We start from the raw sequence: 21,753 nt of genomic DNA, 5'->3' as shown, positions 1-21,753 counted from the left end.
TATCTAAGTTGGAGTAGTGTCAGGAGGAAAGCCCGAGACAGCTCCGCTTGTTAGGGTTTCTGGCATCGGCAATTTGAACAATATGGAAAAGTAACGAGTTATCGATAGTGGGTACCTGAAGCAACATGAGACATTCTGGTTTTCCGGTGTGGACTCGGCTGCGGCTGATAATCATTCTCTTGATCTCACGGGCTCCTGAAGATACATCGCTTGTATTTCGGATCGGTGATCAACCGAAGGATGACGATTTCTGGATTAATGGCGCGGATATGGTGTCCCAATTCCGCCGTGTGAGGTCTCAGAGACCCGTCATCTGAAGTGGAAGGCCATACTATGGAGGTAGTGCGTCCAGCAATGTCATCCAAGCCCAGGCGAAGAAAGAATATAAAGGTATCCTGCATTCAGAGAGGCAGAATAGGCGGCAGCAAAAGATTTTCAGCGACATAACTTTTACGGTAGTTACACCAAGCTGGAAAGCGACAATATGATCGAGTCGGGGGCGGCTTAGGTATTCAGATAATACCAAAGACTGGAGTAAACAGAAAATCGCGCTTGCTGGACGTCCATCCAAGATAATCGAGCAAATTAAGCTCAATTTAGGTGATGGCGAGATGATCTAGAGCATGCATAGCTGACGTGGAAGACAATGGCCCCCAACCAACAAACGAATCCACAAGCCAATCGGGCTTTAGATGTGGTCACACCGACACAGAGAAGGAGGCTCTTTGTGGGAATCAGGCAGTATTCAGCCTCATGAAAATGCCCGAAGAAACGGAGCTACCGGTTAGATCGGTTATTGATTCGTCCAGGATCAAGGATCACAGATGCAGATTGCGACCCATAGCGCTTCGATGCATTGCCAGCAACGTGGCCTTGGAAAGGTGGAATAATGTTACCTCATAGAGAACCACATTGGGGGGTGTGTAGCCACTATATGCAGGTCTAGCGCAGTTGGCTCGAGGGAACAAATGGTTTGGCTGGGTGCTTCCTCTCGCATGTGAGAGTCAGCCGCTGGATTCAGCCTCGAGGAGCGATGCATATCCTGGGTTGGGTTTAGGGGTGAAATAGTGGCGGTGGGCCTATGTTGGTGCAGTTACGGGGACCAAATGGAGGGATGGCTCGCATGTACTTGGTCGACTTGACTAGGTGGCACCACTGAGCAGACATGCACAATGGAGACCCTTGTCGTTCAACATGTACAGTTGATGGTGTATGCAGTGATGGAGGGGAACTAAACCAGTCAACATCTCATAATATCCGCTGCCAATTCAAAGCTAGTGCAAGCTACCGTTATCAAACCAAGTTCCTGAGGGAAACACGTCCGAAGCTAGTACTTGGGAGACATTCTCAGCCTGTCGATGAAAGTCAACGTTACCAACATCCTGGATGGTGGAAATGTGATCAGGATGTTTAGGTGGGGGCCGTTTGGTCTGCAAATCCAAAGCTTTGAAAATGTGCTGTGGCTTGCATAAGTGCATGAGGGCAGCGATCAATGGAGGTCGTCTATTGGGTGGTGAACGCCGCAGCGGTTAGAAGTATTTTTATATTATTTATCGCGCTGATCGGAGAATTATGATTCGTGCAGTGAAGGTGGACTTTACTACCATTAGAATTATTAAACAGTAGCTAATTTGACTGTTTTCGATGTTAAGACTTGAAGACATGCGGGGGAATTAATTGTTGATTCCTCTGCCATCCCCTATATCAGGGCCTGGCGGCAGTCAAGGCATCTGGATTCTTCAACTTCCAGCTCTTCAACGAAAAGGAGGGGATTTCCCCTACTTTGTGTATCGATCTCAAATCCCAAATGGCCAACATCATGGGTGGAATGCGTCTCCCCCGCCCAACGGGCATCTATGTCCCCAATTCACCAAGAACCCTCACCAACGATATGATCTCTCCACCACTATCTCCAGAATTCAGCTTCGACTCCGAGACTGTCACACCATCCCTACTCCCAGCTCTAGAATACATCTCCAGCAAACTCCAACAAAGAATGATGCACGTCACCCTCCTCATCGGCCGCGGAAAGCCCTACCCGACCGGTCAACCCTCCGACCTAATGATCATCCCCATCCACACAATCGAGCCACAAGCATGGCGAGTACTCGAGCGCGCCATTGCTAAAGCCTCGAAAAAGTTCTCACTCGGCCCCAGCTGGACCGACGCCATCAGCCGCAGCCAGTATGAGCGCCAGGCAAACGATCACCTCGTCAAGCAGTCCATTCTCCAGAACGAAGTCATCTTCAGCCAGGAGGGTCTAACCCTCCTGAACATGGACCGCATCTATACCTTCAAGCGCCGCATGTGCATCCTCTCTACCCGCCCCTTTTCCCGCAACAACGAACAATCAATGTCATCCTGCATCCGGCTACTCCACCGCATCGTCGCAGATTTCTCCGGTCGCCCTTTCAGCAAAGCTTTCTTCCATCGCGTCTATGAGCAACTCGATGTCCCGGATGAGCAGCTCACTGCCGTCGCAGTTGCGTACAAGAATGTCCACAACCAGGATGCTATCATTCTTCCCGTTCAGGCTCCAGCTCCAGCTCCAAGCCCAGCTCCAGAGGCAGTCCCAGCCCTAGACCTAGCGCCAGTTGCGGCCAAGGTGGAGGCCGTTGTCCCAGCGAAAGCTACAACGAAGGCCCAACCCAAAGTCCAGGCAAAGGTTAAAGCGAAAGCCCAGCCCAAAGCCGAGAGAGTTATCTTGAAGCCCAAGGCCGATCCGATCCCTATCCGAGTGAAAGCCGAACGCCATCGCGAAGTGAAGAGATCGCCCATCCAGACCGTGCGTGGTCGGAGACAGCCTCCACCGTCGATGCGAGGGCATAATAAGCGTGGGCCCAAGACGCCTCTTTCTGCGTCGGATGTTACTCCCATCACGCGGAATGAGTGGAATATCCTTGTCAGCCAGGATATTCGTGTGCAACCTAAGGTTACTAAGTGGACTCCGTCGCCGACCGTGCTGGCCGCTGCTTGACCGTAATTTCTGGTTCGGTTGATGCATAAAACAACTCGCTGGTAGATCTATCACGAACCCCAAACCTTGTTGAGAGGTTTGAGCTCCTCACACAGCCTCACACTTGTTTGGGTTCGGTTGAGCTGGGCTATGAAGACACAGATGAGAATTACAGCTAGCCCGTGTTGCTAGTTTGTCTCTATGTCTTCCCCATATCTGGTTCCCCCCAATGCTGGACCTTTATAGGCCATTTTGGTGAAGAACAGACTTGTCCAGTCTTGACACACCGGGTGCGAAAGGAAGGCCCCTGTATCTGTCTGGACTAGCGCCAAGAACTCCTTGGCTCCCTAATGATGATGTGATAATGATTTTAAAGCTTTTCAGGGCGAAAATTGGCCGGAAATTTCAATCGTTGTGAAATTCAATTCACACAGTGTATATATATGTAGTTCACTCTTGGAAGACAGATGTATCCACTCAAATTCCTTTAATCAACGAATAAGACAATGCCCCAATATCCATGTAGAATCTCAACAAGCCAGCCAACAAACCCGAAAATAATCAAATCATCCACAGCCCTATATCAAAAAGCTTAGATGAATCGGCATCCTCTACGGTTAGTTCGCCGAGCGGCCATAGCATGGCCCCGCTTAAGCTCGGCGACCGGCGAACTAAGACAGACCACCCAATCACAGACACGGGAAACGATTTATAGTGGGTGTCGAATATTAGAATTAAGCTATTGGAGCTATTGACACATCGGAATGTAAGTTGTGAATAATGGAGGACGTTTCCTATCGGCATCGGAACTCGCCGTTATTCCATCCATTCAACATAGTACACCACATCGTGGGCATTTTGGATAGGACGTGAGCATTCATGGCATTTTGCTCCAAGATTCAGACAAAATTCCGATGCAGAATCATGCATCTACACATGAAGACAAAGTTGCCCGAAAGCAATAGCACATGGATGGATGTATGCAAGGCTTGGCAGAATCGGGACTTGGCGGGGTTATCTAAAGTTTAAGAGCTGCAGGGCTGCGTATAATAACCCCTCTTCTGTCTTTTAAAATCTTCGTTTAAAGAATTGAACATCATCTCTCCAAAATTTAGATATTCTTACTTATATCTTACAGAAATTCGATAAGAAAATCCACCATGTCGGGGTTCAATGAGCTCGCAGATACAGACTTGCGCAGTCTAGACAGCGACCGCAAATGGAGCCTGCAACCTCTTCTTCGCAGTGCGGAGCGCTCGCATAGCAAGATGCCCGGTATTAGGAAGATTCCCCTTCGCGCCATTGGAATTATTGCCTTTATTGCGATGTTGAATATCATAGTTTGGGTGGCGGCGGCTATTGTGCTCGTATGTTTTGATATGTTGTGTGACATTGGATTGATTCGCTAATTCTTCTATAGAGTTACCATCCGTGAGTCTTCATTGGATACATATATATATATATCCATTACATGGCTTAAAGGTTATTCCACATACTAATTGCATGGAATACAGTTCGCTGGTCTCTACAGCTGCCCTAGCCTATTCTCTTGGATTGAGACATGCATTCGATGCAGACCACATTTCTGTATGTCGACCCCAGCTAGGAAACAGACAAAATGATTAACAATGCCGTCTACAGGCTATCGATCTAATGACCAGAAGACTCCTGGCAACGGGTCAAAAGCCCGTTACCGTGGGCACGTTCTTCTCGCTTGGCCACTCAACGTGAGCACGGTCACCTCATTCCATATCAAATCAAAGCTAACACGGCCCAGCATCGTGATAATTACATCTATTGTCGTCGCAGCCACAGCAGCAGCGGTCTCAGAACGCTTCGACAGCTTCAGCACGGTGGGTGGAATCATTGGTACCTCCGTCAGCGCCGCGTTCCTGATCCTGCTTGGTCTTATGAATGCGTACATCCTATATAAACTCGTGAAGCAGATGGAAAAGGTCTTCAATCTCCCCGAGGGCCATGAAGATGAGGCGTGGAAGATTGAGGGTGGAGGAATCCTTTTCTCGGTCTTGAAGAAAATGTTCAAGTTGATTGACCGGTATGTTCTCTGGTCAGGCTATTGATGATCCGCATTATCTGACAAATGTGCGTATTCTTCTCTAGGCCATGGAAGATGTATCCCCTCGGAATTCTGTTCGGTCTTGGATTCGACACCTCCTCCGAGATCGCTCTACTTGGAATCTCGTCCATCGAAGCAGCGAAGGGAACATCCTTCTGGGTGATTCTCATTCTCCCGGCTCTGTTCACAGGTTAGTATCCTCATATGCGGGCCGGTAAATACCCTCATTCAGCTCTGACTAACGGTCCCAGCCGGTATGTGTCTCCTCGACACAATTGACGGAGCCCTGATGTTCTCCCTCTACATCCAACCAGCGGCCAACTTCCTCCCGCAAAAGCCAACAAGCAACGTCTCAGACACCTCATCAACAGCCACCGATCCAGACGAGCTCCCACAATTACAAAACAACCACCGTGACCCAGTCGCATTCCTATACTACTCAATCGTGCTGACCACGCTAACCGTTATCGTGGCGATTGTGATTGGCATAATCCAGCTGCTCACTCTTATCCTGAACGTTACGGATGCCAAAGGCAAATTCTGGGACGGCGTGCAGGTTGCTGGTGACTACTACGATGCTATTGGCGGTGGTATTTGTGGTTGCTTTATTGTCTTTGGTCTGCTGAGCGTTCTAGTCTACAAACCATGGCGCAGATGGATGGACCAGCGACATGGGAAGCATGTCGCCAATGATGTGGAGAGGTATACTGATGACGATGTTTCTCGTGGCGATGCTCCTGGCTACGGTGCCATTGTGACTGAGACGGGTCGAACTCAGCACGAGGGTACACCTACTGAGGCCGCTGGGAAGGGGGCTGCGTCTCGGGTTGCTGTTAAGGAGACTGGTGAGACGAGACTTGAAGACCACATCGTGTAGGTGTTGCTACATTCTAGCTAGTATAATCTGATTGCTATTCTCGAAATGAAGTATTCTTAATATCCATATATCTCCATCGCGTAGGCTCTACGCGTCTATGCACCCAAGTAAGCATCTTCCAGGGCCCGTAGGAAAACTACGACCTGAAAGTTACGCGTGTCTCTATGGGTTCACCCGCGTTCCTTCCCATTTTGTCAGGACTCGTCGCCGACCCCAGTACTTTCCTGTCCTTAAGCCACTGGAAAAATATAAATACCCCCTCCCCCCCAGGTTCTCTCTTCTTTTTTCTTTCTCCTCCACATCTCTTCTATTTTCTGAGACCCCACCTCCACTTTTCAAGGTCCCACCTTCCACCACGGTCACCTTCCACCACGGTCACCTTCCACCATGACCCCATCCACCATGGACCTTCCTTCTTTGTTATACCCCTAGGACTTTCCATCATGACCCTACCCAACATGGACCTCGGACCTTGGCCCCATCCACCTTGGACTTTCCATCTCTACTATACATCCGGACATTCCGTCATGGTCATCTTCCACCATGACCCCATCCACCATGGACCTTCCGTCTTGGTCATGTCTCGGACCTTCCACCATGGGCCTTCCATCTTGGTCATGACTCGGACCTTCCACCATGGTCACCTTCCATCATGATAACATCCACCGTGACCACTGTCCACAACGGTCACCTCCTAAGCTACTGTGACGAGCACTTCCACAGTTGCGTTCGACCTCCATGCAAGGTGAGAACTCTAGCATTATCAACCCCAACGGTTCTTTTGGCTCGCAATGAGTGGAAGACCTCACCAGTCCAGCGGCTGATGCAGGGAAACTGTTTCTCCTCTGCTTTTTAGGGATCCATCCAGTCAACCATCGATCTCGATCATCCACCTCAATCAATTATCCATTTCAATCAACCAACCCACTTCAACAACCCACTTCCAGTCTGGCCGTGGCGGGCTTCGGCTTCAGGACAATCGGCAGGCTGGTCAACCATCGATTTCAATCAACCACTTCAACAAACCACCTCGATCAACCACATCCAGTCTGACCGTGGCGGGCTTCGGCTTCAGGACAATCGGCAGGCTGGTCAATCAATACACTTCAATTAATACACTTCGATCAACAATCAACCCAATTTAACCAACCACTCCAATCAACCACCTCGCATCCACGTCAACGAATCCACTTCAACAAACAACCCCGATCAAGCACTACAGCGAACCACATCCAGTCTGACCGTGGCGGGCTTCGGCTTCAGGACAATCGGCAGACTGGTCAAATAACTACTCAAATCAACCCACCTCACCCAACCCCCCTCGATCAATACCTCAATCAACCACTTCCAGCCTGACAGTGGCGGGCCTTTCGCCTTCAGAACAATTGGCAGGCTTGTCTGGTCGACCGTCCATGTCAACGAATCCACTTCAACAAACCACCTCGATCAACTATCCTATCCATTTCAATCCCACACCATAAGTTGCCTCGGGGCAAGCCAACAATCGGGCGTGGCTTCGGTAAAGCGACTCGGACGATAACAGCTTCTCGCCAGCTGTAAGAACACAATTATGGTCAATTCTCTTTTTGCCCTTATGTTCCCCTTCCCTTCAATCACCCCTCCCATCAATTACTATGTTCCCCATCAGCCCTCACGTTAATCCTCGCGCTCCAACCTGCAACCAAGTGGCTTCATCGATCTTCTTGCTCAGACTGCATCTTACCGGCGTTTACCTCACATCTCTTGCTAGCAACCATCGAAGCGTTGTATTCTCGTTCTGCTCTCAACGACATTGGCAATCAAAACATCGATACCTATGTCGGTCAAAACACCACTTTCAAACAACAAAACAAGAAGCCCAGGTCATAGCACCATTGCTTGTTCCAAAGCCCAGTGACTCATTTCACATATGGTCACTCTCTACATCTAAGGACGAAAAATCCAAACCACCAACCACTGCAGGACCTATATCTCCAGCCAAAGACTGAGAGTCAAGTCTTCTACACATCTATTGCTGGCTCGGCTGGTATTGCAGGATGCACACAAAATTGCGCTGTCCAGGATCCATATATTTGTGCAACAGATTAGACGCGGGGTTGCTTCTTTCCATAAGTTTGAGCTTTTTTCCGATGAATCATTTCATGTATCATACCTCCATAGCATTCTCGTCCTGTTGGACCACTTTGTATAAAGCGAATCAATGAGGAACTTTCGTGGTCATCTTTCAAGTTCATCTTGTAGTCTTCCAAGCAACTGACCAATGTCAACTTCTGGCTTGTTCCGATATTATTTCTGTTTTATTACGGTGTACTGCGTACAAAAGTGGCACTTCACTTTTAAGCTTTATACAGTTCTTGGTGCCTTAGGCGCCACAGTGACGTCAATCCCATCCTAAATCAACGTCTCAGCACAACTTCGACAAAATAAGATAAGATCTCTGCATAAGCACGCCTGTATAAAATTGCATTTGCGGCTTTCTCACTTGCTCGGCTTTCTCATTTGCTCGGCCCGAAATCAATGTTTGTCTCAAAGGACCAATCCCAGCAAAAGAATGAGCACGCTCCTTGAAGGACGTGTATGACGATTGCATAATACAGATCTATCATATACGCATCTTCCTGAGTTATCAACAATCATGATCGCACAGCCGGACTCTTCCCTAAAGGACAAGACCGAGCATGTCTCCATCTTCTCATCCCAACCACCCATCTTCATTTTGCCAATGCATCTCTCCCTGGAGGAGCTAGACGAGGTTGAAGGCCGGTTGATAGACTATGGTGGGAGATTGACGTACGACATTGCCGAAGCTAGCCTCGTTCTGGGGAAAGTCGGGCGCGCGAAGCGCGCAGCGCTAGAACTACGCACCCGCGGTGTTTGGACAGAGGAGCTCATACCCAGCTCAGCTTCGAAATCAACTGGTGGTGCCGAGCCTCCTGTCAAGCGCAGGCGTACAGCTCAGTACGATGGGACCAAGGATGTCCCAGTTGAAATTATCGATCTCAGTACTGGGTCTGAAGGCGAGGGTGGAACTACAAATCAGCATGACTCTTCAAAGCACCCGATTCCAGAGAAAGAGGCAAAGGCAATAAAGGATTCAATCACAGTCTTGAAGCTCGAGTGGCTGGATACCTCTATCACATCCGGCAAATGTGTATCTCAGGATTCATTCGTTGTCTACCGTGGGCGAAAGATCCCTTCACCTCCTCCTACGACAGGGGCAGAAAATAAGCAAAACCTCCTACAAAAATCAAACCAAATCATCGAGCGTGCAAAGCAGGATGCTGGTTTACCAACACCACGAACTCCCCCCTCCGGACCACATCCACGCACGGCGCTCAAGAGAACCCCCTGACGGATCTTCGCAGCGCCCCCGACCAACGCTGTATCGACAGACGACATCCGAACACGAAAAGGAAGTTGAAAACGCACCCTCACAACCAGACTGGGTCCGTGACCATGTCATATACGCATGTCTACGCTCAGCACCTCTACATCCTCCCAACGAAGACTTTATCTCGCAACTTGTGAAAATCAGACGAATCCGCGAACTCACCCTCGACGAGATCGGTGTGCGCGCATATAGCACCTCCATCGCAGCATTGGCAGCATACCCACATCCCATCCAGCAACCGAGCGAGATCCTCGCTTTACCAGGGTGCAATGCCAAGATCGCAGACTTATTCTTTCAATTCCAGCAACACGGCGGCTGCGAACATACCGACGACGACGGGAACGTCGCCGCTGCCGAAGCACTGGAGACGGACCCCATGCTCCGTGTTCTGAACTCATTCTACCAGATCTGGGGTGTTGGTGCGAAGACAGCGCGCGACTTCTACCAGCGTGGATGGCGGGATCTGGATGATATCGTTGAGCATGGGTGGGATACGCTTTCGCGCGTGCAGCAGATTGGAGTTAAATTCTACGAGGAGTTCCTGGAGGGTGTTTCCCGTGCTGAGAGCGAGAGGATTGCTGCTGTTATTCGGGACCATGCTGGTCGGGTTCGGGGGGAAGAGGGAAATGGGATTGAGTGTGTGATTGTTGGTGGATATCGTCGTGGGAAGGAACTTAGTGGTGATGTTGACATTGTGGTGAGTCATCGTGATGATGCGGTGACTCGGAATCTAGTTGTTGATGTTGTTGCGAGTCTCGAGGCGGAACACTATATCACCCATACGCTTGCGCTGCATTTGACTTCTTCGCTGCGGGAGCAGCAGACATTGCCTTTTGATGGAGATGATAGGAGGAAATTTGATACGTTGGATAAGGCGTTGGTTGTCTGGCAAGATCCGCATTTCGACGACACCACTCCTGGACATAATGAACATCAGGGGAAAAAGAAGAATCCAAATATCCATCGCCGTGTCGATATCATTATATCGCCCTGGCGAACGGTCGGATGTGCGGTGCTCGGCTGGTCTGGCGATATGACTTTCGAGCGAGATCTACGGCGGTATGCGAAGAAGGCACGCTCATTGAAGTTTGATTCGAGTGGTGTCAGAGACCGAACTAGTGGGAGACAGGTTGACCTGGAACGTGACGGAGAGACCTGGGAGGAGAGGGAGAAACTTGTGATGGAAGGACTGGGGATAGGCTGGAGACCGCCAGAAGAACGGTGCTCGAGATAGAAACTGATCAGGTCTCGAGAGGAAGAGGTATATTGTTGGATATATGGACTGCCCAGAAGATATCGGATGTAAAAACATGCATACATTAGCGATGTGTATTAAACGCCATCTCACATACTATTTCAAAGGGATCCATAAAAGAGAAGTACGCTAAAGTGGCCAGATGTCTCCAATCAACCTTGGGAAAGATTCAAGTATACAGAAGGGCCAGCAGGCCAGGCTCGACGTCTACACATGTAATCTACAGTGTCAAAAGAATTGGAAAAGGAATGTTACTGAATCATGTCATGTTCAAGTTTTGCAACTTTGAAGACTCAGCTACAACCACATCAGGTAAACAAGAAAAAAGCAATATGTCACAGCCTCCACACCAATCGCATGGCTAAAGGACGACCCAGAGAAAAAGGAAACAAGCATAAGGTACACAAAGATACAATCTACCAACCTTCGGTGGTATGGATGCATACAAAGAGAAAGAGCACAAACCGCCACAGCAAATGCACAATGCATAATCAGCCCATAGCGAATCAATCATCACGCCATAGGCCTAGAGCTAGCCATCTCACCATACCGCCCACGGCTCCGGGTAGTATCGTAAGCATTGAGAACACGCATCTGGCCGCCATCGTCGGCCTGTGAGAAGGCATATCCGCGCTGCTTGCGCATGCGCTGGACCTGGCGAACCTTGCGGATGGCTTTTTGGAACTGCTCCATGCGTGGACGGTAATCTTGGACATTGTATTTCTGGATTTCCTGGACGTGGTGGTATTGTTGTGGGTAGTACATGCGCTTGGCGTACTTCCAGGCATAATCACGTAGGAGACATATACAGGGTAGGACGATGGCCATCAGGTAGAAGATGGGGGACTTGAAGAGGACGGGGATGGTGCCGTAGTATTCACGTGAGAAGCCCAACGCCGGGGCAGCGTAACCATATGCCGGGAGGAAGATGAGCCATAGGGCCATTGATCCTGGGATGGCAATGAAGGTGTACTTGGTCCAGACGTTGGTAATCAGAGCGGCTTTGCCGAGCACGGTGCCTAACACGGCGGTGTACAGAGATTCACCCCAGACCCAGTGGCCGGCGACGTGGCCGTTTTCCATAGGAAGGTCCCAGTAGTAGAGCAGCTCAGAGACAATGTAAAGGATGAGAGAGTGGAAGAATCCATTCAGAATCCAAGCCCAAAAGCTGTGCTTCTTGAAGAAGATGCCTCTCTGGCCCAGCTGGTACAGCTGTGGATAGCGGTCGAGCAATCGGGCGGAGATGAACTGGTCAAAGATTCCCATCGCGAATGGAGGTAGAACAGTGAAGAGCACGTTATAGAAGGAGAGCGTCCAAGATTCGTAGATAACCTCTCCAGAAAATGCGTTTTGGAAAGAATACTGTAACAGGTCAGATACCACTCCGAATAATCCGTCAAGGTCAAACTTACCCAGAATTGAGTCATGTACAGCGTAATGTTCTTATAGTACGAATATAGAATGACTCGACTGATGCGAGAATAGCTCCATGCTCCGTGAACCAGAAGCAATTTCCGAAGGAACCTGAACTGGCCAATTGCGACATCAGCAGATCGTGCGGCTTGAAGACCTTCGACACCGCTGATGCCGACGCCGACATGAGCGGCCTGAATCATGGACACATCATTGGCACCGTCGCCAATAGCCAAGAGGAGAGCCTTCTTGTGGCGCTTGACAAGCTTGACGACCAAAGCCTTTTGAAGGGGAGAGACACGACTAGCAGAAATGTTAGAACAAAAAAATAAATCCTCCAAGATTCAATGTCACTTACCAGCAAACAACGGCTTTGCAAATGACAGCCAGATCCAAGAACAGCTTCTCCATATCTTTCTCCAAAGCAAAAGTCAACGATCGGCCGTCAATCACCAAAGCCAAAGGTTCGGAGTCTCCAGCGGAAATCTGGCTCTGAACGGCATCCATTTTCTTTTGCAGGCTGTCACGAGTGGCTTCTGACGTTTCCTCGTTGATGATGAGAAGCGTCATGTCTTCCGAGATGAGTTTGCAGGACATGCCAATGTTGATTGCAGTCTCCTGTCGGTCACCAGTCAAGACCCAAATCTTGATGCCTGCAGTCTGGAGGGTGTGGATAGTATCCGGAACACCATCCTGCAAGCGATCCTCAATAGCCGTGGCGCCAAGAAGATAGAAATCCTTTTCAATCAGCTCGGCCGCTTTGTCCAGTTCATCAGCACGATTGCCGTCGACAGTGGTCGAAGCCTTGTCATAGATCTGGTGCCATTGCTGGAACTCGTTTTCTGGGACTTCCCGCATAGCCAGACACAACGTCCGTAGACCATCCGAGGCATACTCCTCCAGGTGCTGGAGAGTTGCTTCCACGGTAGGGTTATCGGGATGCAACCGCTCGAGAATGACCGTATCAGCACCCTTACAGTAGACGCGGACCTTTCCATCAGGACACCGGAAGATAGTGGACATTCGTTTTCTAGTAGAGTTGAACTCGCAGACTGCTAGCAGTTCATATTCAAGCTCCTGCCCACCAACCTCAAAGATCACCGATCTCGGTCTTCGGTTGGTGAATCGGAAACCCAGCGAGGCGGCTCCGTCCACCAAGGCTCCCTCGTCGGGCGATGCTGCTTGGTACTTGATCACATTCGGGTCCTCGCTATTTCGCTCAGGAATAACAGTGTGACAGGTGGCAAGGAGAGTGAGGAATTCGCGAATAGCGTTCTGGCTTGGGTGCGATTGAAGGTTCTTTTTGAGTGTTTTGAAGTCATGAATACCAATTTCAGTCCCATCCTCCACGGTGGCACGTCGATCTTCGGGAACATCATCGCCATATTGGACACCGGCAATGCTAACTTGCTTAAACTCCATCATGTTGCAGGTAAGAGTACCTGTTTTGTCGGAGAAGATGTACTCGATTTGACCAAGCTCCTCGACAAGGGAGGATGTGCGGCAGATGGCTGGGGTATCAGTTTTGTCATAGTAAATGTCGAGGTCAGAGTTGATGAGGAAGGCCTGGAAGTATTTGACGATTTCGATGGTGACGAAGAGGGAGATAGGGACCAAATTTGAATAGAGCACCCAGTACGTGAAAATATCCATGAAGAACTGCTTTACCAATTTGACCGACCCCCCATATCCGAGGTATGCAAGCGTTGAAGATTTAGTCTTCCGAATAGCGAGATCACCGACAGAACTGATCACACTCAAAACTATGAGAATGCTGACAAGCATCAAAATCTGAATGTTGACTGTTCTTTCCACAGCTGTCCTCTTGATCGGGGTTGCTGTCGCATTTCGCATCAGTTTTGTCTCGTGGCCACTAAAAACCACAATGCCATGGATCCAAGGAGTGTTGCGTAGCGTTGCACCTCGAAGAAGGAGTTGATCCGGAGCCAAGGGCAACTCTTTCTCGCCACCTCCAGCGTTCATAGTCAAGGTGGCCTCGTAAGTATACAGACTGCTATTTGGCTGTTCTGATCGAACGCGCCCACTCAGACGACTCAGATCACTAGGGCTGACCAGATGCGCAGTCTCCGGAATGGCTTGTTTGACTTTGAGATTGGTCTCGCCATCCAAGTTTGCCGTCTCAATATAGCATAGACCTTCAGGCTCAGATGACGCCAGTAATACCAAGTCAGCTGGAAAAGGCTGCTCGGTCTCAACCCGAACTATATCCCCGACCACAACATCCACCCATTTCGCTTCATGGAACGAAGATCCCTTAAGAACTTGGGTTTTTGAGTAATTCAGTCCTCTGTCCGACATTCTCCGTTTGTAGTCTTCTACCAACTCTTTGATCGCCGACACAGCCAAGACGATAGCCAGTGGAACGATAGTTGTATACCTATTCGTCGGCGACACATTTGGGATTTGTTGCAGGACAGCGGTAAACAAGAAGAACAGGTTGGCGTATTTAGAGAATTGCTCGAAGAGGAATTTGGGAATAAAGGTAAAGATGTTGTACTTGGCCGTCGATACGAAGTTGCTGACGAACTTGTGGGTGGCGTTGGCTGGTGGGTTGTTGAGTTGGATCATGCGTGGGCCCAGTGTCGAGGGATCAACCTTGCGTGAAAAGATGTTAAGGTCAGACGCGCGGAACTTCTTGCGTTGCTTCGGGGGCGGCGCCGGAGAAGCATCGCTACCGACTGTCGCCCTTCTTGCGCCCGATTCAGTCAACGGGAGATCCATCTCCGAATATTGCGATGACCCCATGCCAAACATGTATTTCGCCTTTCCCATAAATCCACCGCCGAGTCCGAGGACGCTATTGCGCTCATTTGCCTTGCGGACATGGTGTGAACTGGCAATTCGGTCTTCATCCGCATCAAGATCATAATAACCTGAATGTCCATCGTCGAAGTCATCCAAAGAGTACCGCCGATAATTGTCCAATCCAGAGGTCTGGGAGTAGGTTCGATCTCGCGTGCCGCTGGAGTAGGGGTCATTTGAATGGAGACCGGGGTTGAGAGGCGGATGCGCCGGTCCCGAAGCAACATTGTGCTGCGCTGCGCCTTGCTGCGCGCTAGACCCGACAAAGTTATCGTAGGAGACGGAAGGGCGTGGTTGTGTTTGGGCGTACGGTTGTTCGGAGTCGTCAATGTTGTAGCGTTCTAATAGGTGTTCATCATTCACAGGGGGGCCTTGACCGGTGCTATACATAGGTCCGGAATCCAGCAGCAGGTCGTCATCGCGGCCAGCGGCTGGATGCGACCCAGGAGGCCTACCGCTGGCCATGATGCCGCGGGGAAGCTGACAGCCTCACTGTTGTAGTGCAGTAACAATGCCCCTGAGGCATTAATCGCAAGGCCACGTCAACAGAAAGTGCTCTGCTGTATCTGTCGGAAGCAGGAACGATTGGAAACGCGGTATGGCGAACAAGTGACAAGTTTGACGGGACTTGGACAGGAAAAATGTGGGAATAAAGTGAGAATGAAGTCCAAGGGTGGCTTAGCGGGCGAAGGCAGCACTTGAGCTATGTTGATTTGATGCGCGGGTAGGCGGTAAAGCGCTTCACAACAATCAAAGAGATCGAATATTCGGAATGATACTTGACTTATTATTAGTAGAGTGATTGTATAGTTTTATAAATACTTTACTATTTTCTGTACTTCTTGTACTACGGTCAAAATGCACTTAGATTCATTGGCCGACTCTGGTCTACACCGAATTGAGCTAAGAAATAGGGGTCTCTTGGCAGCCGGAAATATATTAACTGCTTTGTCTGAACGGAGTATGGAGTGCATATATACGATGCACAGTTCAACTGGTCCCACCTTAAAGAAAAAGATACATGTATGTCGGCTTGGGAAAGAAAAAATATCCAAGTACGTACTTTGAACGATTTCCATAAATCTGAGGTGCGTACATATGTAGTTCACATTTACAAGAGTTATTCAACTACTAGTTCATACCCATATGTCGCCCATCATGTGGCAGTCAAGTATCATTGATGTAAACGCCATGCGAAGCTCCAGTCCCCCAATCATGAAAGTAATGGTAGTACATGCTGTTTATTCGATTTGAACCAACCGGTCATTCTCTGCCCGAGACTCATCTGCCATGCCAATCTTTGCCCGCTTAGCCAGGTCGGCCTGGAGGACCTTCTCAACAGCAGCATTGATCTGCTTGACCTTTTCCCATGCCACGTTTGTCTTGTTCACAATTACCATGGCATCGGCGGGTGCACCTGCATACTTCGAGAGGTAGCAGACATCGCCGGCGCTATTAATGCCAATGACAAGATCGCCCTCAGCAGCCTGCTCCTCCTTGAGGGTAGCATCAACAATGACATGCTTGCTGTCATTGAAGGTGTGAAAAGTGACCGAGAGAGGCTTGTGTGTGATGTTAAGTGCGACAGGCACACGCTGCTCCACGCCGTAGACTATGACACGTCCGTCTCTCACCACAGCATCCGGCCGGCGGAAGTGTTGCAGTCCAGCCATGATCGCAATACAGGCCGCATCGGTGATGTTTCCATCGTAGTCGATAACGTGAACATCAGCCCGAATTGACCAGCAGCTCACACCCTTCAGAATGCACAAGGATTCGGTATCGAGAGCGTTGGAATGGCGGATGATACGGTCAAGGGTGTTAGTGGCGTAGGCCTCGATGTCGTTGGTTCTGTAGAGGCAATTGTGAGTATAAGTCAGTGTACAATGAAAAAGTTGGGTGGTATGTACCGTCCGTTTTCCCAAGCTGGTGAACCCATTGCAGTGAGCTCCAAGTTGATGTTGAAGAGACCGTCAAAGGGTCGGTCTTCACGCGGTTTAGTAACCTCAGCGGAGATGCGAACAATAATGCTAGTGAGCAAGTTAGTTATTGTGTTTATGGTAGACCAACAAAATATTTGGAGCTCACTTCGTCTTCCCAAGCTGCAGGTTCACATGCCCATATTCTTCACCAAAGGAGATATTCAAAGGACGATAGTCGTCAGGCTGGCGACCGTCGAGACGCACATTCTCACGGAGCGCCTCGAGAATAAAGTCGCGCTCTGCGATTGAGAGTTGCGCTTCTTTCGACATCGTTGAGGGAGGTCTAGCAGCCCCGGCGCGGGGATCAGAGATGCTTTCTTTTTTGGGCCATTTTGCCCGTGCAGGCCGCATTGTAGCGGTTCGGATTATTATTATTCCGGAAATTGTGCCAATAGTAGTGGGAGTCTGGAAGGGCGGTGAGAGGAAGGTGAGGAGAATCTTAGTGCCTGAGGCGACTACGTACAACGAAAGCTGGAAGCAGTCGACGTCCCAGAAATTGCAACTTTCACTTAGCAACCACATCACAAAATGACTACAGGTATGGTATTTGAAACAAATTTTGAGGATTTGAATAGTCATAGCTTACATTTGTTTAGCCCACAGACCTACTTTTGACCCGGTACGACAACTTTTCTCAATCCTACTCTTTGTGGACACTGACTGATCTCAACAGGCGCAAGGCAAAGAAGCCCTCCGTGGCCCGGCCTACCACCAGCGACTCCTCCTGCGCATACACACCTGAAAGTCCGGTATGTAGAACGATACTTGTCCAGACCGCACCGATCACTGACTTTATTGTAGCCAACCCGGACAAGGCGGCGAAGCCGACGCCCACCTATCGCCCCGTGACCTTCGCGCAGAGCTTCTCCAGGCCGAGGCAGCACACTTTGCCAAGAAGAATGGCGTTCCGGCCGAGCAACCAGCTATTGCTGAATCCTCAGTTCCCAAGCGACAACTCGAAGCTGCGCCTGAAGATGGAATCGATGGCGATATCAAGGAAGAGGACCCGGAGGCGAAACGCCGACGTATACTGGAGGAGACACGCGACATAGATGCCGATTCAGACGGGTCAGAAGAAGACAGCAGTGACGAGGATAGGTGGGTTGAACCCAGGGTCTCGTGTTAGGACGAATAAACTGACAAACCGCAGTGACGACGAAGATGAAGCAGCCGAGTTAATGCGGGAGCTTGAGAAGATCAAAAAGGAGCGGTTGGAGCAAAAGGAGAAAGAGGTACGTCGCTTTCTCACACCCTGGATTTGATAATGGTGGCTAATGCACAACAGGAGCGTGAACGCGCACTCGAGGAAGAAGAGCAGAGAGAGGTTGATATCGCGCGCGGTAATCCTCTGCTCAATGCCCAGGATTTCAACATGAAACGGCGCTGGGATGACGATGTTGTATTCAAGAACCAGGCTCGGGGAACAGAGAACAGAGATGGCAAGGAGTTTGTCAACGTATGCTTACTTTCCTTTGGCTTGTTCTTATGTCGTCGAACTAATTCGTTTTTAGGATCTTCTTCGTTCCGATTTCCACAAACGCTTCATGGTATGTATCTGTATTCCCGATTATCCTCATACATCCACTGACCAGGCTTCTAGGGCAAATACGTGCGGTAGAGTCTCCTGAGATACTTGGGTATCCATATGTCGGTTCTAGAGGGATTTCAGCTTAGCGAATGATATTATCTTATGTTATTTTCAACGTTGTATCAAAAGAATATCATAAACTGTCAAGGATCGTACCCGAAAGCGAAGCTCCCACCAAAGCCTCCACCGTGGTAATCTCAATGTTACTTCTACAATAACATTTGCACGCGATTCGTCTCTGCTAGATATTGCCGTGTGGTGGGGTATTTCCGAACAGCATGTACTCTGTACTCCTCGATTCCGTCTGCGAAAACATGCAATCTACTAGTAGTAGATTCCATATATGGAGTATCGCTTAAAACCTACTACATTGTATACCGGTACCTCTCAGGATAGCTCAGGTGAGAAGTGAGTCTCCTATATGTGTATTAAGCTACATGATATACCTAGGTACGCAACTTATTTCGGTGCGTCACCCCACGCGGGGAACACCATTGGAAGAATCTCCGGCGTCTGATCGGGCCAATTGGCCTGGATTGCCTTCATAATTTCATCGTAGACGATGCGGTTACCAGCGGGAGTCAGATGGAGACCTGTATGACGAGTGAGTACAAGAAAAGCCAAGGGAATATGCAATATCCACGCACCATCAGTAAGAAGACTTGCCAATTTGTCATTTCTCGGCACATCACGAGCCCCAATTAGAGGATCTCCCTCTTTCCAGCCAATGGTCTTCATGAAAGCGGACCATAAGTCCACCACCGGGACATTGAGCGATGCACCAACTTCGCAAGCAGCCACTGCGTATGACTTGGTGAGGCTGGCAGTTCTGCTTGGGAACGGGGTGTTCTTTGAAGCATCGAACTCCTCTATTTGATACTCGTTCACGGGAGGTGGGGTGATTAGAATGAGGTGCGGGTTCTGTGCGCGTGTTGCTGGGTGCTGAATGATCGTCTTCAGGTTCTCTTTATATTGATCCAGGGGCACATGCTGCTCGTGGGTTGGAACGCATGCGTCATTAGCACCGAAGAAGATGGTCTATCGGGTGTTAGTCAATTGGCGTTTTGAATACATTCGATTTTTCAAATAGGCTTGCGAATAAGGGCTTACCATGAACCGCACATTAGCCGTCTGCGGCGAAGGGAAGAACTTATCAAAGACTTTGACAGCATGGGCGGTTGTATATCCACTGTTGCTTGTTAGCTATCTCAGCTAGTATAGCCTTGGATGATCTTACGCCAGGCCGCGATTAATAACATCTAATCTGCGACTGTAGGCTATTTTTACTTTCGTTAGACTTTTGACCACATAATATCTGGGTCTATCAGTAGAATAACTCACATTCTTGGAGTGCAGCATGAAATGCGAAACCTAACTCTTGGTTGCAGCCCATCTGAGTGATGGAGTCTCCGAAGAGAAGGAACTGGTCATACGGTTTGAATGCATCCTCATTCCCCTTCTCAATGGCAGCCATAGTGAGGCAAGAATATAATTATATATATTGGATTATTTGGGAGTGTGAGATTGAAGTTATGGGGATTGGGGGCTTATAACAAGCAATGCGGACCAGAAAGGAAGTGGGGGAGGTCCGCGGACAAAAGGGAAATTGGTGGATCTTCGCTTGTGGTCAACTATGGTGCTATGGAATGAATATATTAAGTCTAGATCGTAACAACTAGTATAATATATCTAAACCTATATAATCTCAAAGTAATTTATCCACTAATCATTTCATTGAATTGGGTGATTGGAACCCCGCACTACATATATACTACACAGAGATATATAACTTAGCATAACATATATACATAGGTAGACCTTTATAATTCTTTAAATATGAAGGTAGCTACATGAATATAATCAAATTTGTAACGTACAGCATTACCAGCCTCGAATCCTCGTACACTTTAAGAATGCTCTTCTGGTCCTTCTCGTCCTTCTGCCTATAGTAATGGCGATCCATGTCCATCGCCACCCCATCCAATTCAACTTTTGACGGTGTTTCCCTCGTGCCGTACTTGACCGGCGGCGAAGGTCTCCGCACTGCCGATTATGTTCAACGGGATTATCAGCGAAAAATTTGCTGGAACCTGCGTATCCCCTGGAAACACAACTAGACCAACTGAGACAGAGGATTGCATCTTGGCATTTAGCATAGATTTCTTCTACGATAACGTCATCGTTAGACCAGGTATACCTAGGTAGTATATGGTGGGCTTCTCACTCTGAAGAATTCTGTAAAACTCGTCTTTATAAACTCATTGCAAGCATCCGTTGGGAAGAATCTTGCAGAAGTCGAGTTTTTTTGGCCTAGGCAAAGGCTCGGTGATTTTACACATTTCATTCTCCCAGACTTGTGAGATGTTGGCTTTCAGTCTTTCGGAGGCAGCTACTGAGTGATGATCGACAGCCATGGGTGGTCGGAGAGGTCACCGGGGGTAATATGAAGTCGTAGCAGTCTCGGGATAAGAAGGGGCCACGGTTCGAGATGGCCTTGGTGAAGAGATTTGGAATACTCGAAATTTCAGACTTAAGAGCACGGAAATCAAAGCTCTTCTGGGGTTAACATAAAGTGAAGGACTAAGAGGGAGGACAAACTGTAGGAAGAGGAAAACTGATCAGTTTTCCCCCGGCGCTTAAAAGTGACAGGGGTGAGTCTCGCACCTAAAGGTCAAGCGCGTGTGGTTACCCCACGATATTTAAATGAAAACCGGCAATTCTTTTGTTGCATATGACTGGAAAATAAAAGCTGATGTAAGATTTCCGCATATCTAGTTTGATGGGTGTAGATAATGTAGCACCTGCTTGTCTGCCTGATCTATTTCGCTCATGAGCCAAGTTGCCCGAGCCAGAGTGTAAAAGGATACGGTAGACGGGGATATCGAAGAGCTATGGGCTATAGGAGAAATGAGGTATAGGAGGGAGCAATTTCTCTTATGGCATCGCTATCTACAAGGGCCTTTTGATGCTCAGCATACTTCCACAAAGGGCAAGTAGCTCTAATTACATATGTAGTATGTGACTTCAAGCACACGTGCATGTTGTACTTGACACAAAAAGAGTAGTTACATCGCGACCTCGATAAAACAAGCTTTGAGACCATAGACCTACATGTAGTACCATTTCTAGGATGTGATCACTGCTCCGCTGTATACGCCTAGGTAAGCTTGACCGGATCTTGATTAATTTGTAGTTACCACCTGGTTAGACAGGCGTGGAACTTGCTGCTAGTCTTGCGAAAAGATAATACTAGAGATACTCGCTAGTTGCCGAAAATCATATGCCGAAAGAGTGGTAAAGGTGACTGTGTTGGAAAGCCTTATCAAAACTAATCTTAGCTAGAGAACCACTGTGGAATCGGAACATACCGAGCGATCTCTGCACGTCCTAA

General features: G+C 48.9%; 7 protein-coding genes across 7 annotated transcripts; 4 read left to right on the top strand and 3 right to left on the bottom strand.

The window, feature by feature from the left end:
- Positions 1-1,819: 1,819 nt before the first annotated feature.
- N7519_010586 (uncharacterized protein) lies at positions 1,820-2,977 on the top strand (the record flags this gene model as incomplete). The annotated part of the gene is made up of 1 exon (XM_057297359.1): positions 1,820-2,977. One exon carries the CDS (start codon positions 1,820-1,822, stop codon positions 2,975-2,977), a length of 1,158 nt encoding a protein of 385 aa, XP_057145241.1.
- Positions 2,978-4,116: 1,139 nt separating this feature from the next.
- On the top strand, positions 4,117-5,910 carry N7519_010585 (HoxN/HupN/NixA family nickel/cobalt transporter; the record flags this gene model as incomplete). The annotated part of the gene is made up of 7 exons (XM_057297358.1): positions 4,117-4,323; positions 4,377-4,387; positions 4,471-4,543; positions 4,598-4,683; positions 4,734-5,012; positions 5,078-5,223; positions 5,285-5,910. The coding sequence occupies 7 exons, from the start codon at positions 4,117-4,119 to the stop codon at positions 5,908-5,910; spliced, it is 1,428 nt and encodes a 475-aa protein (XP_057145240.1).
- Positions 5,911-8,545: 2,635 nt separating this feature from the next.
- On the top strand, positions 8,546-10,535 carry N7519_010584 (type-X family DNA polymerase; the record flags this gene model as incomplete). The annotated part of the gene is made up of 2 exons (XM_057297357.1): positions 8,546-9,194; positions 9,253-10,535. The coding sequence occupies 2 exons, from the start codon at positions 8,546-8,548 to the stop codon at positions 10,533-10,535; spliced, it is 1,932 nt and encodes a 643-aa protein (XP_057145239.1).
- Positions 10,536-11,069: 534 nt separating this feature from the next.
- On the bottom strand, positions 11,070-15,257 carry N7519_010583 (aminophospholipid-translocating P4-type ATPase DRS2; the record flags this gene model as incomplete). Its single annotated transcript, XM_057297356.1, has 3 exons — positions 11,070-11,918; positions 11,969-12,272; positions 12,328-15,257. The coding sequence occupies 3 exons, from the start codon at positions 15,255-15,257 to the stop codon at positions 11,070-11,072; spliced, it is 4,083 nt and encodes a 1,360-aa protein (XP_057145238.1).
- Positions 15,258-16,033: 776 nt separating this feature from the next.
- On the bottom strand, positions 16,034-17,125 carry N7519_010582 (exosome non-catalytic core subunit RRP45; the record flags this gene model as incomplete). The annotated part of the gene is made up of 3 exons (XM_057297355.1): positions 16,034-16,643; positions 16,703-16,822; positions 16,881-17,125. The coding sequence occupies 3 exons, from the start codon at positions 17,123-17,125 to the stop codon at positions 16,034-16,036; spliced, it is 975 nt and encodes a 324-aa protein (XP_057145237.1).
- Positions 17,126-17,302: 177 nt separating this feature from the next.
- N7519_010581 (spliceosome-associated CWC15 family protein) lies at positions 17,303-18,392 on the top strand (the record flags this gene model as incomplete). Its single annotated transcript, XM_057297354.1, has 7 exons — positions 17,303-17,312; positions 17,448-17,523; positions 17,576-17,872; positions 17,925-18,006; positions 18,060-18,230; positions 18,286-18,321; positions 18,375-18,392. 7 exons carry the CDS (start codon positions 17,303-17,305, stop codon positions 18,390-18,392), a joined length of 690 nt encoding a protein of 229 aa, XP_057145236.1.
- A 429-nt stretch (positions 18,393-18,821) lies between these two features.
- N7519_010580 (SGNH/GDSL hydrolase family protein) lies at positions 18,822-19,836 on the bottom strand (the record flags this gene model as incomplete). The annotated part of the gene is made up of 5 exons (XM_057297353.1): positions 18,822-18,955; positions 19,010-19,400; positions 19,473-19,551; positions 19,600-19,639; positions 19,704-19,836. 5 exons carry the CDS (start codon positions 19,834-19,836, stop codon positions 18,822-18,824), a joined length of 777 nt encoding a protein of 258 aa, XP_057145235.1.
- Between the last annotated feature and the right edge of the window lie 1,917 nt (positions 19,837-21,753).

Source organism: Penicillium mononematosum (assembly GCF_028829835.1).
Source record: "Penicillium mononematosum strain IBT 11891 chromosome Unknown utg000005l:1.0-9366267.0:1.0-9372171.0, whole genome shotgun sequence".
NCBI classification, from domain to species: domain Eukaryota; kingdom Fungi; phylum Ascomycota; class Eurotiomycetes; order Eurotiales; family Aspergillaceae; genus Penicillium; species Penicillium mononematosum.
This window is presented reverse-complemented; position numbering and strand designations above follow the sequence as displayed.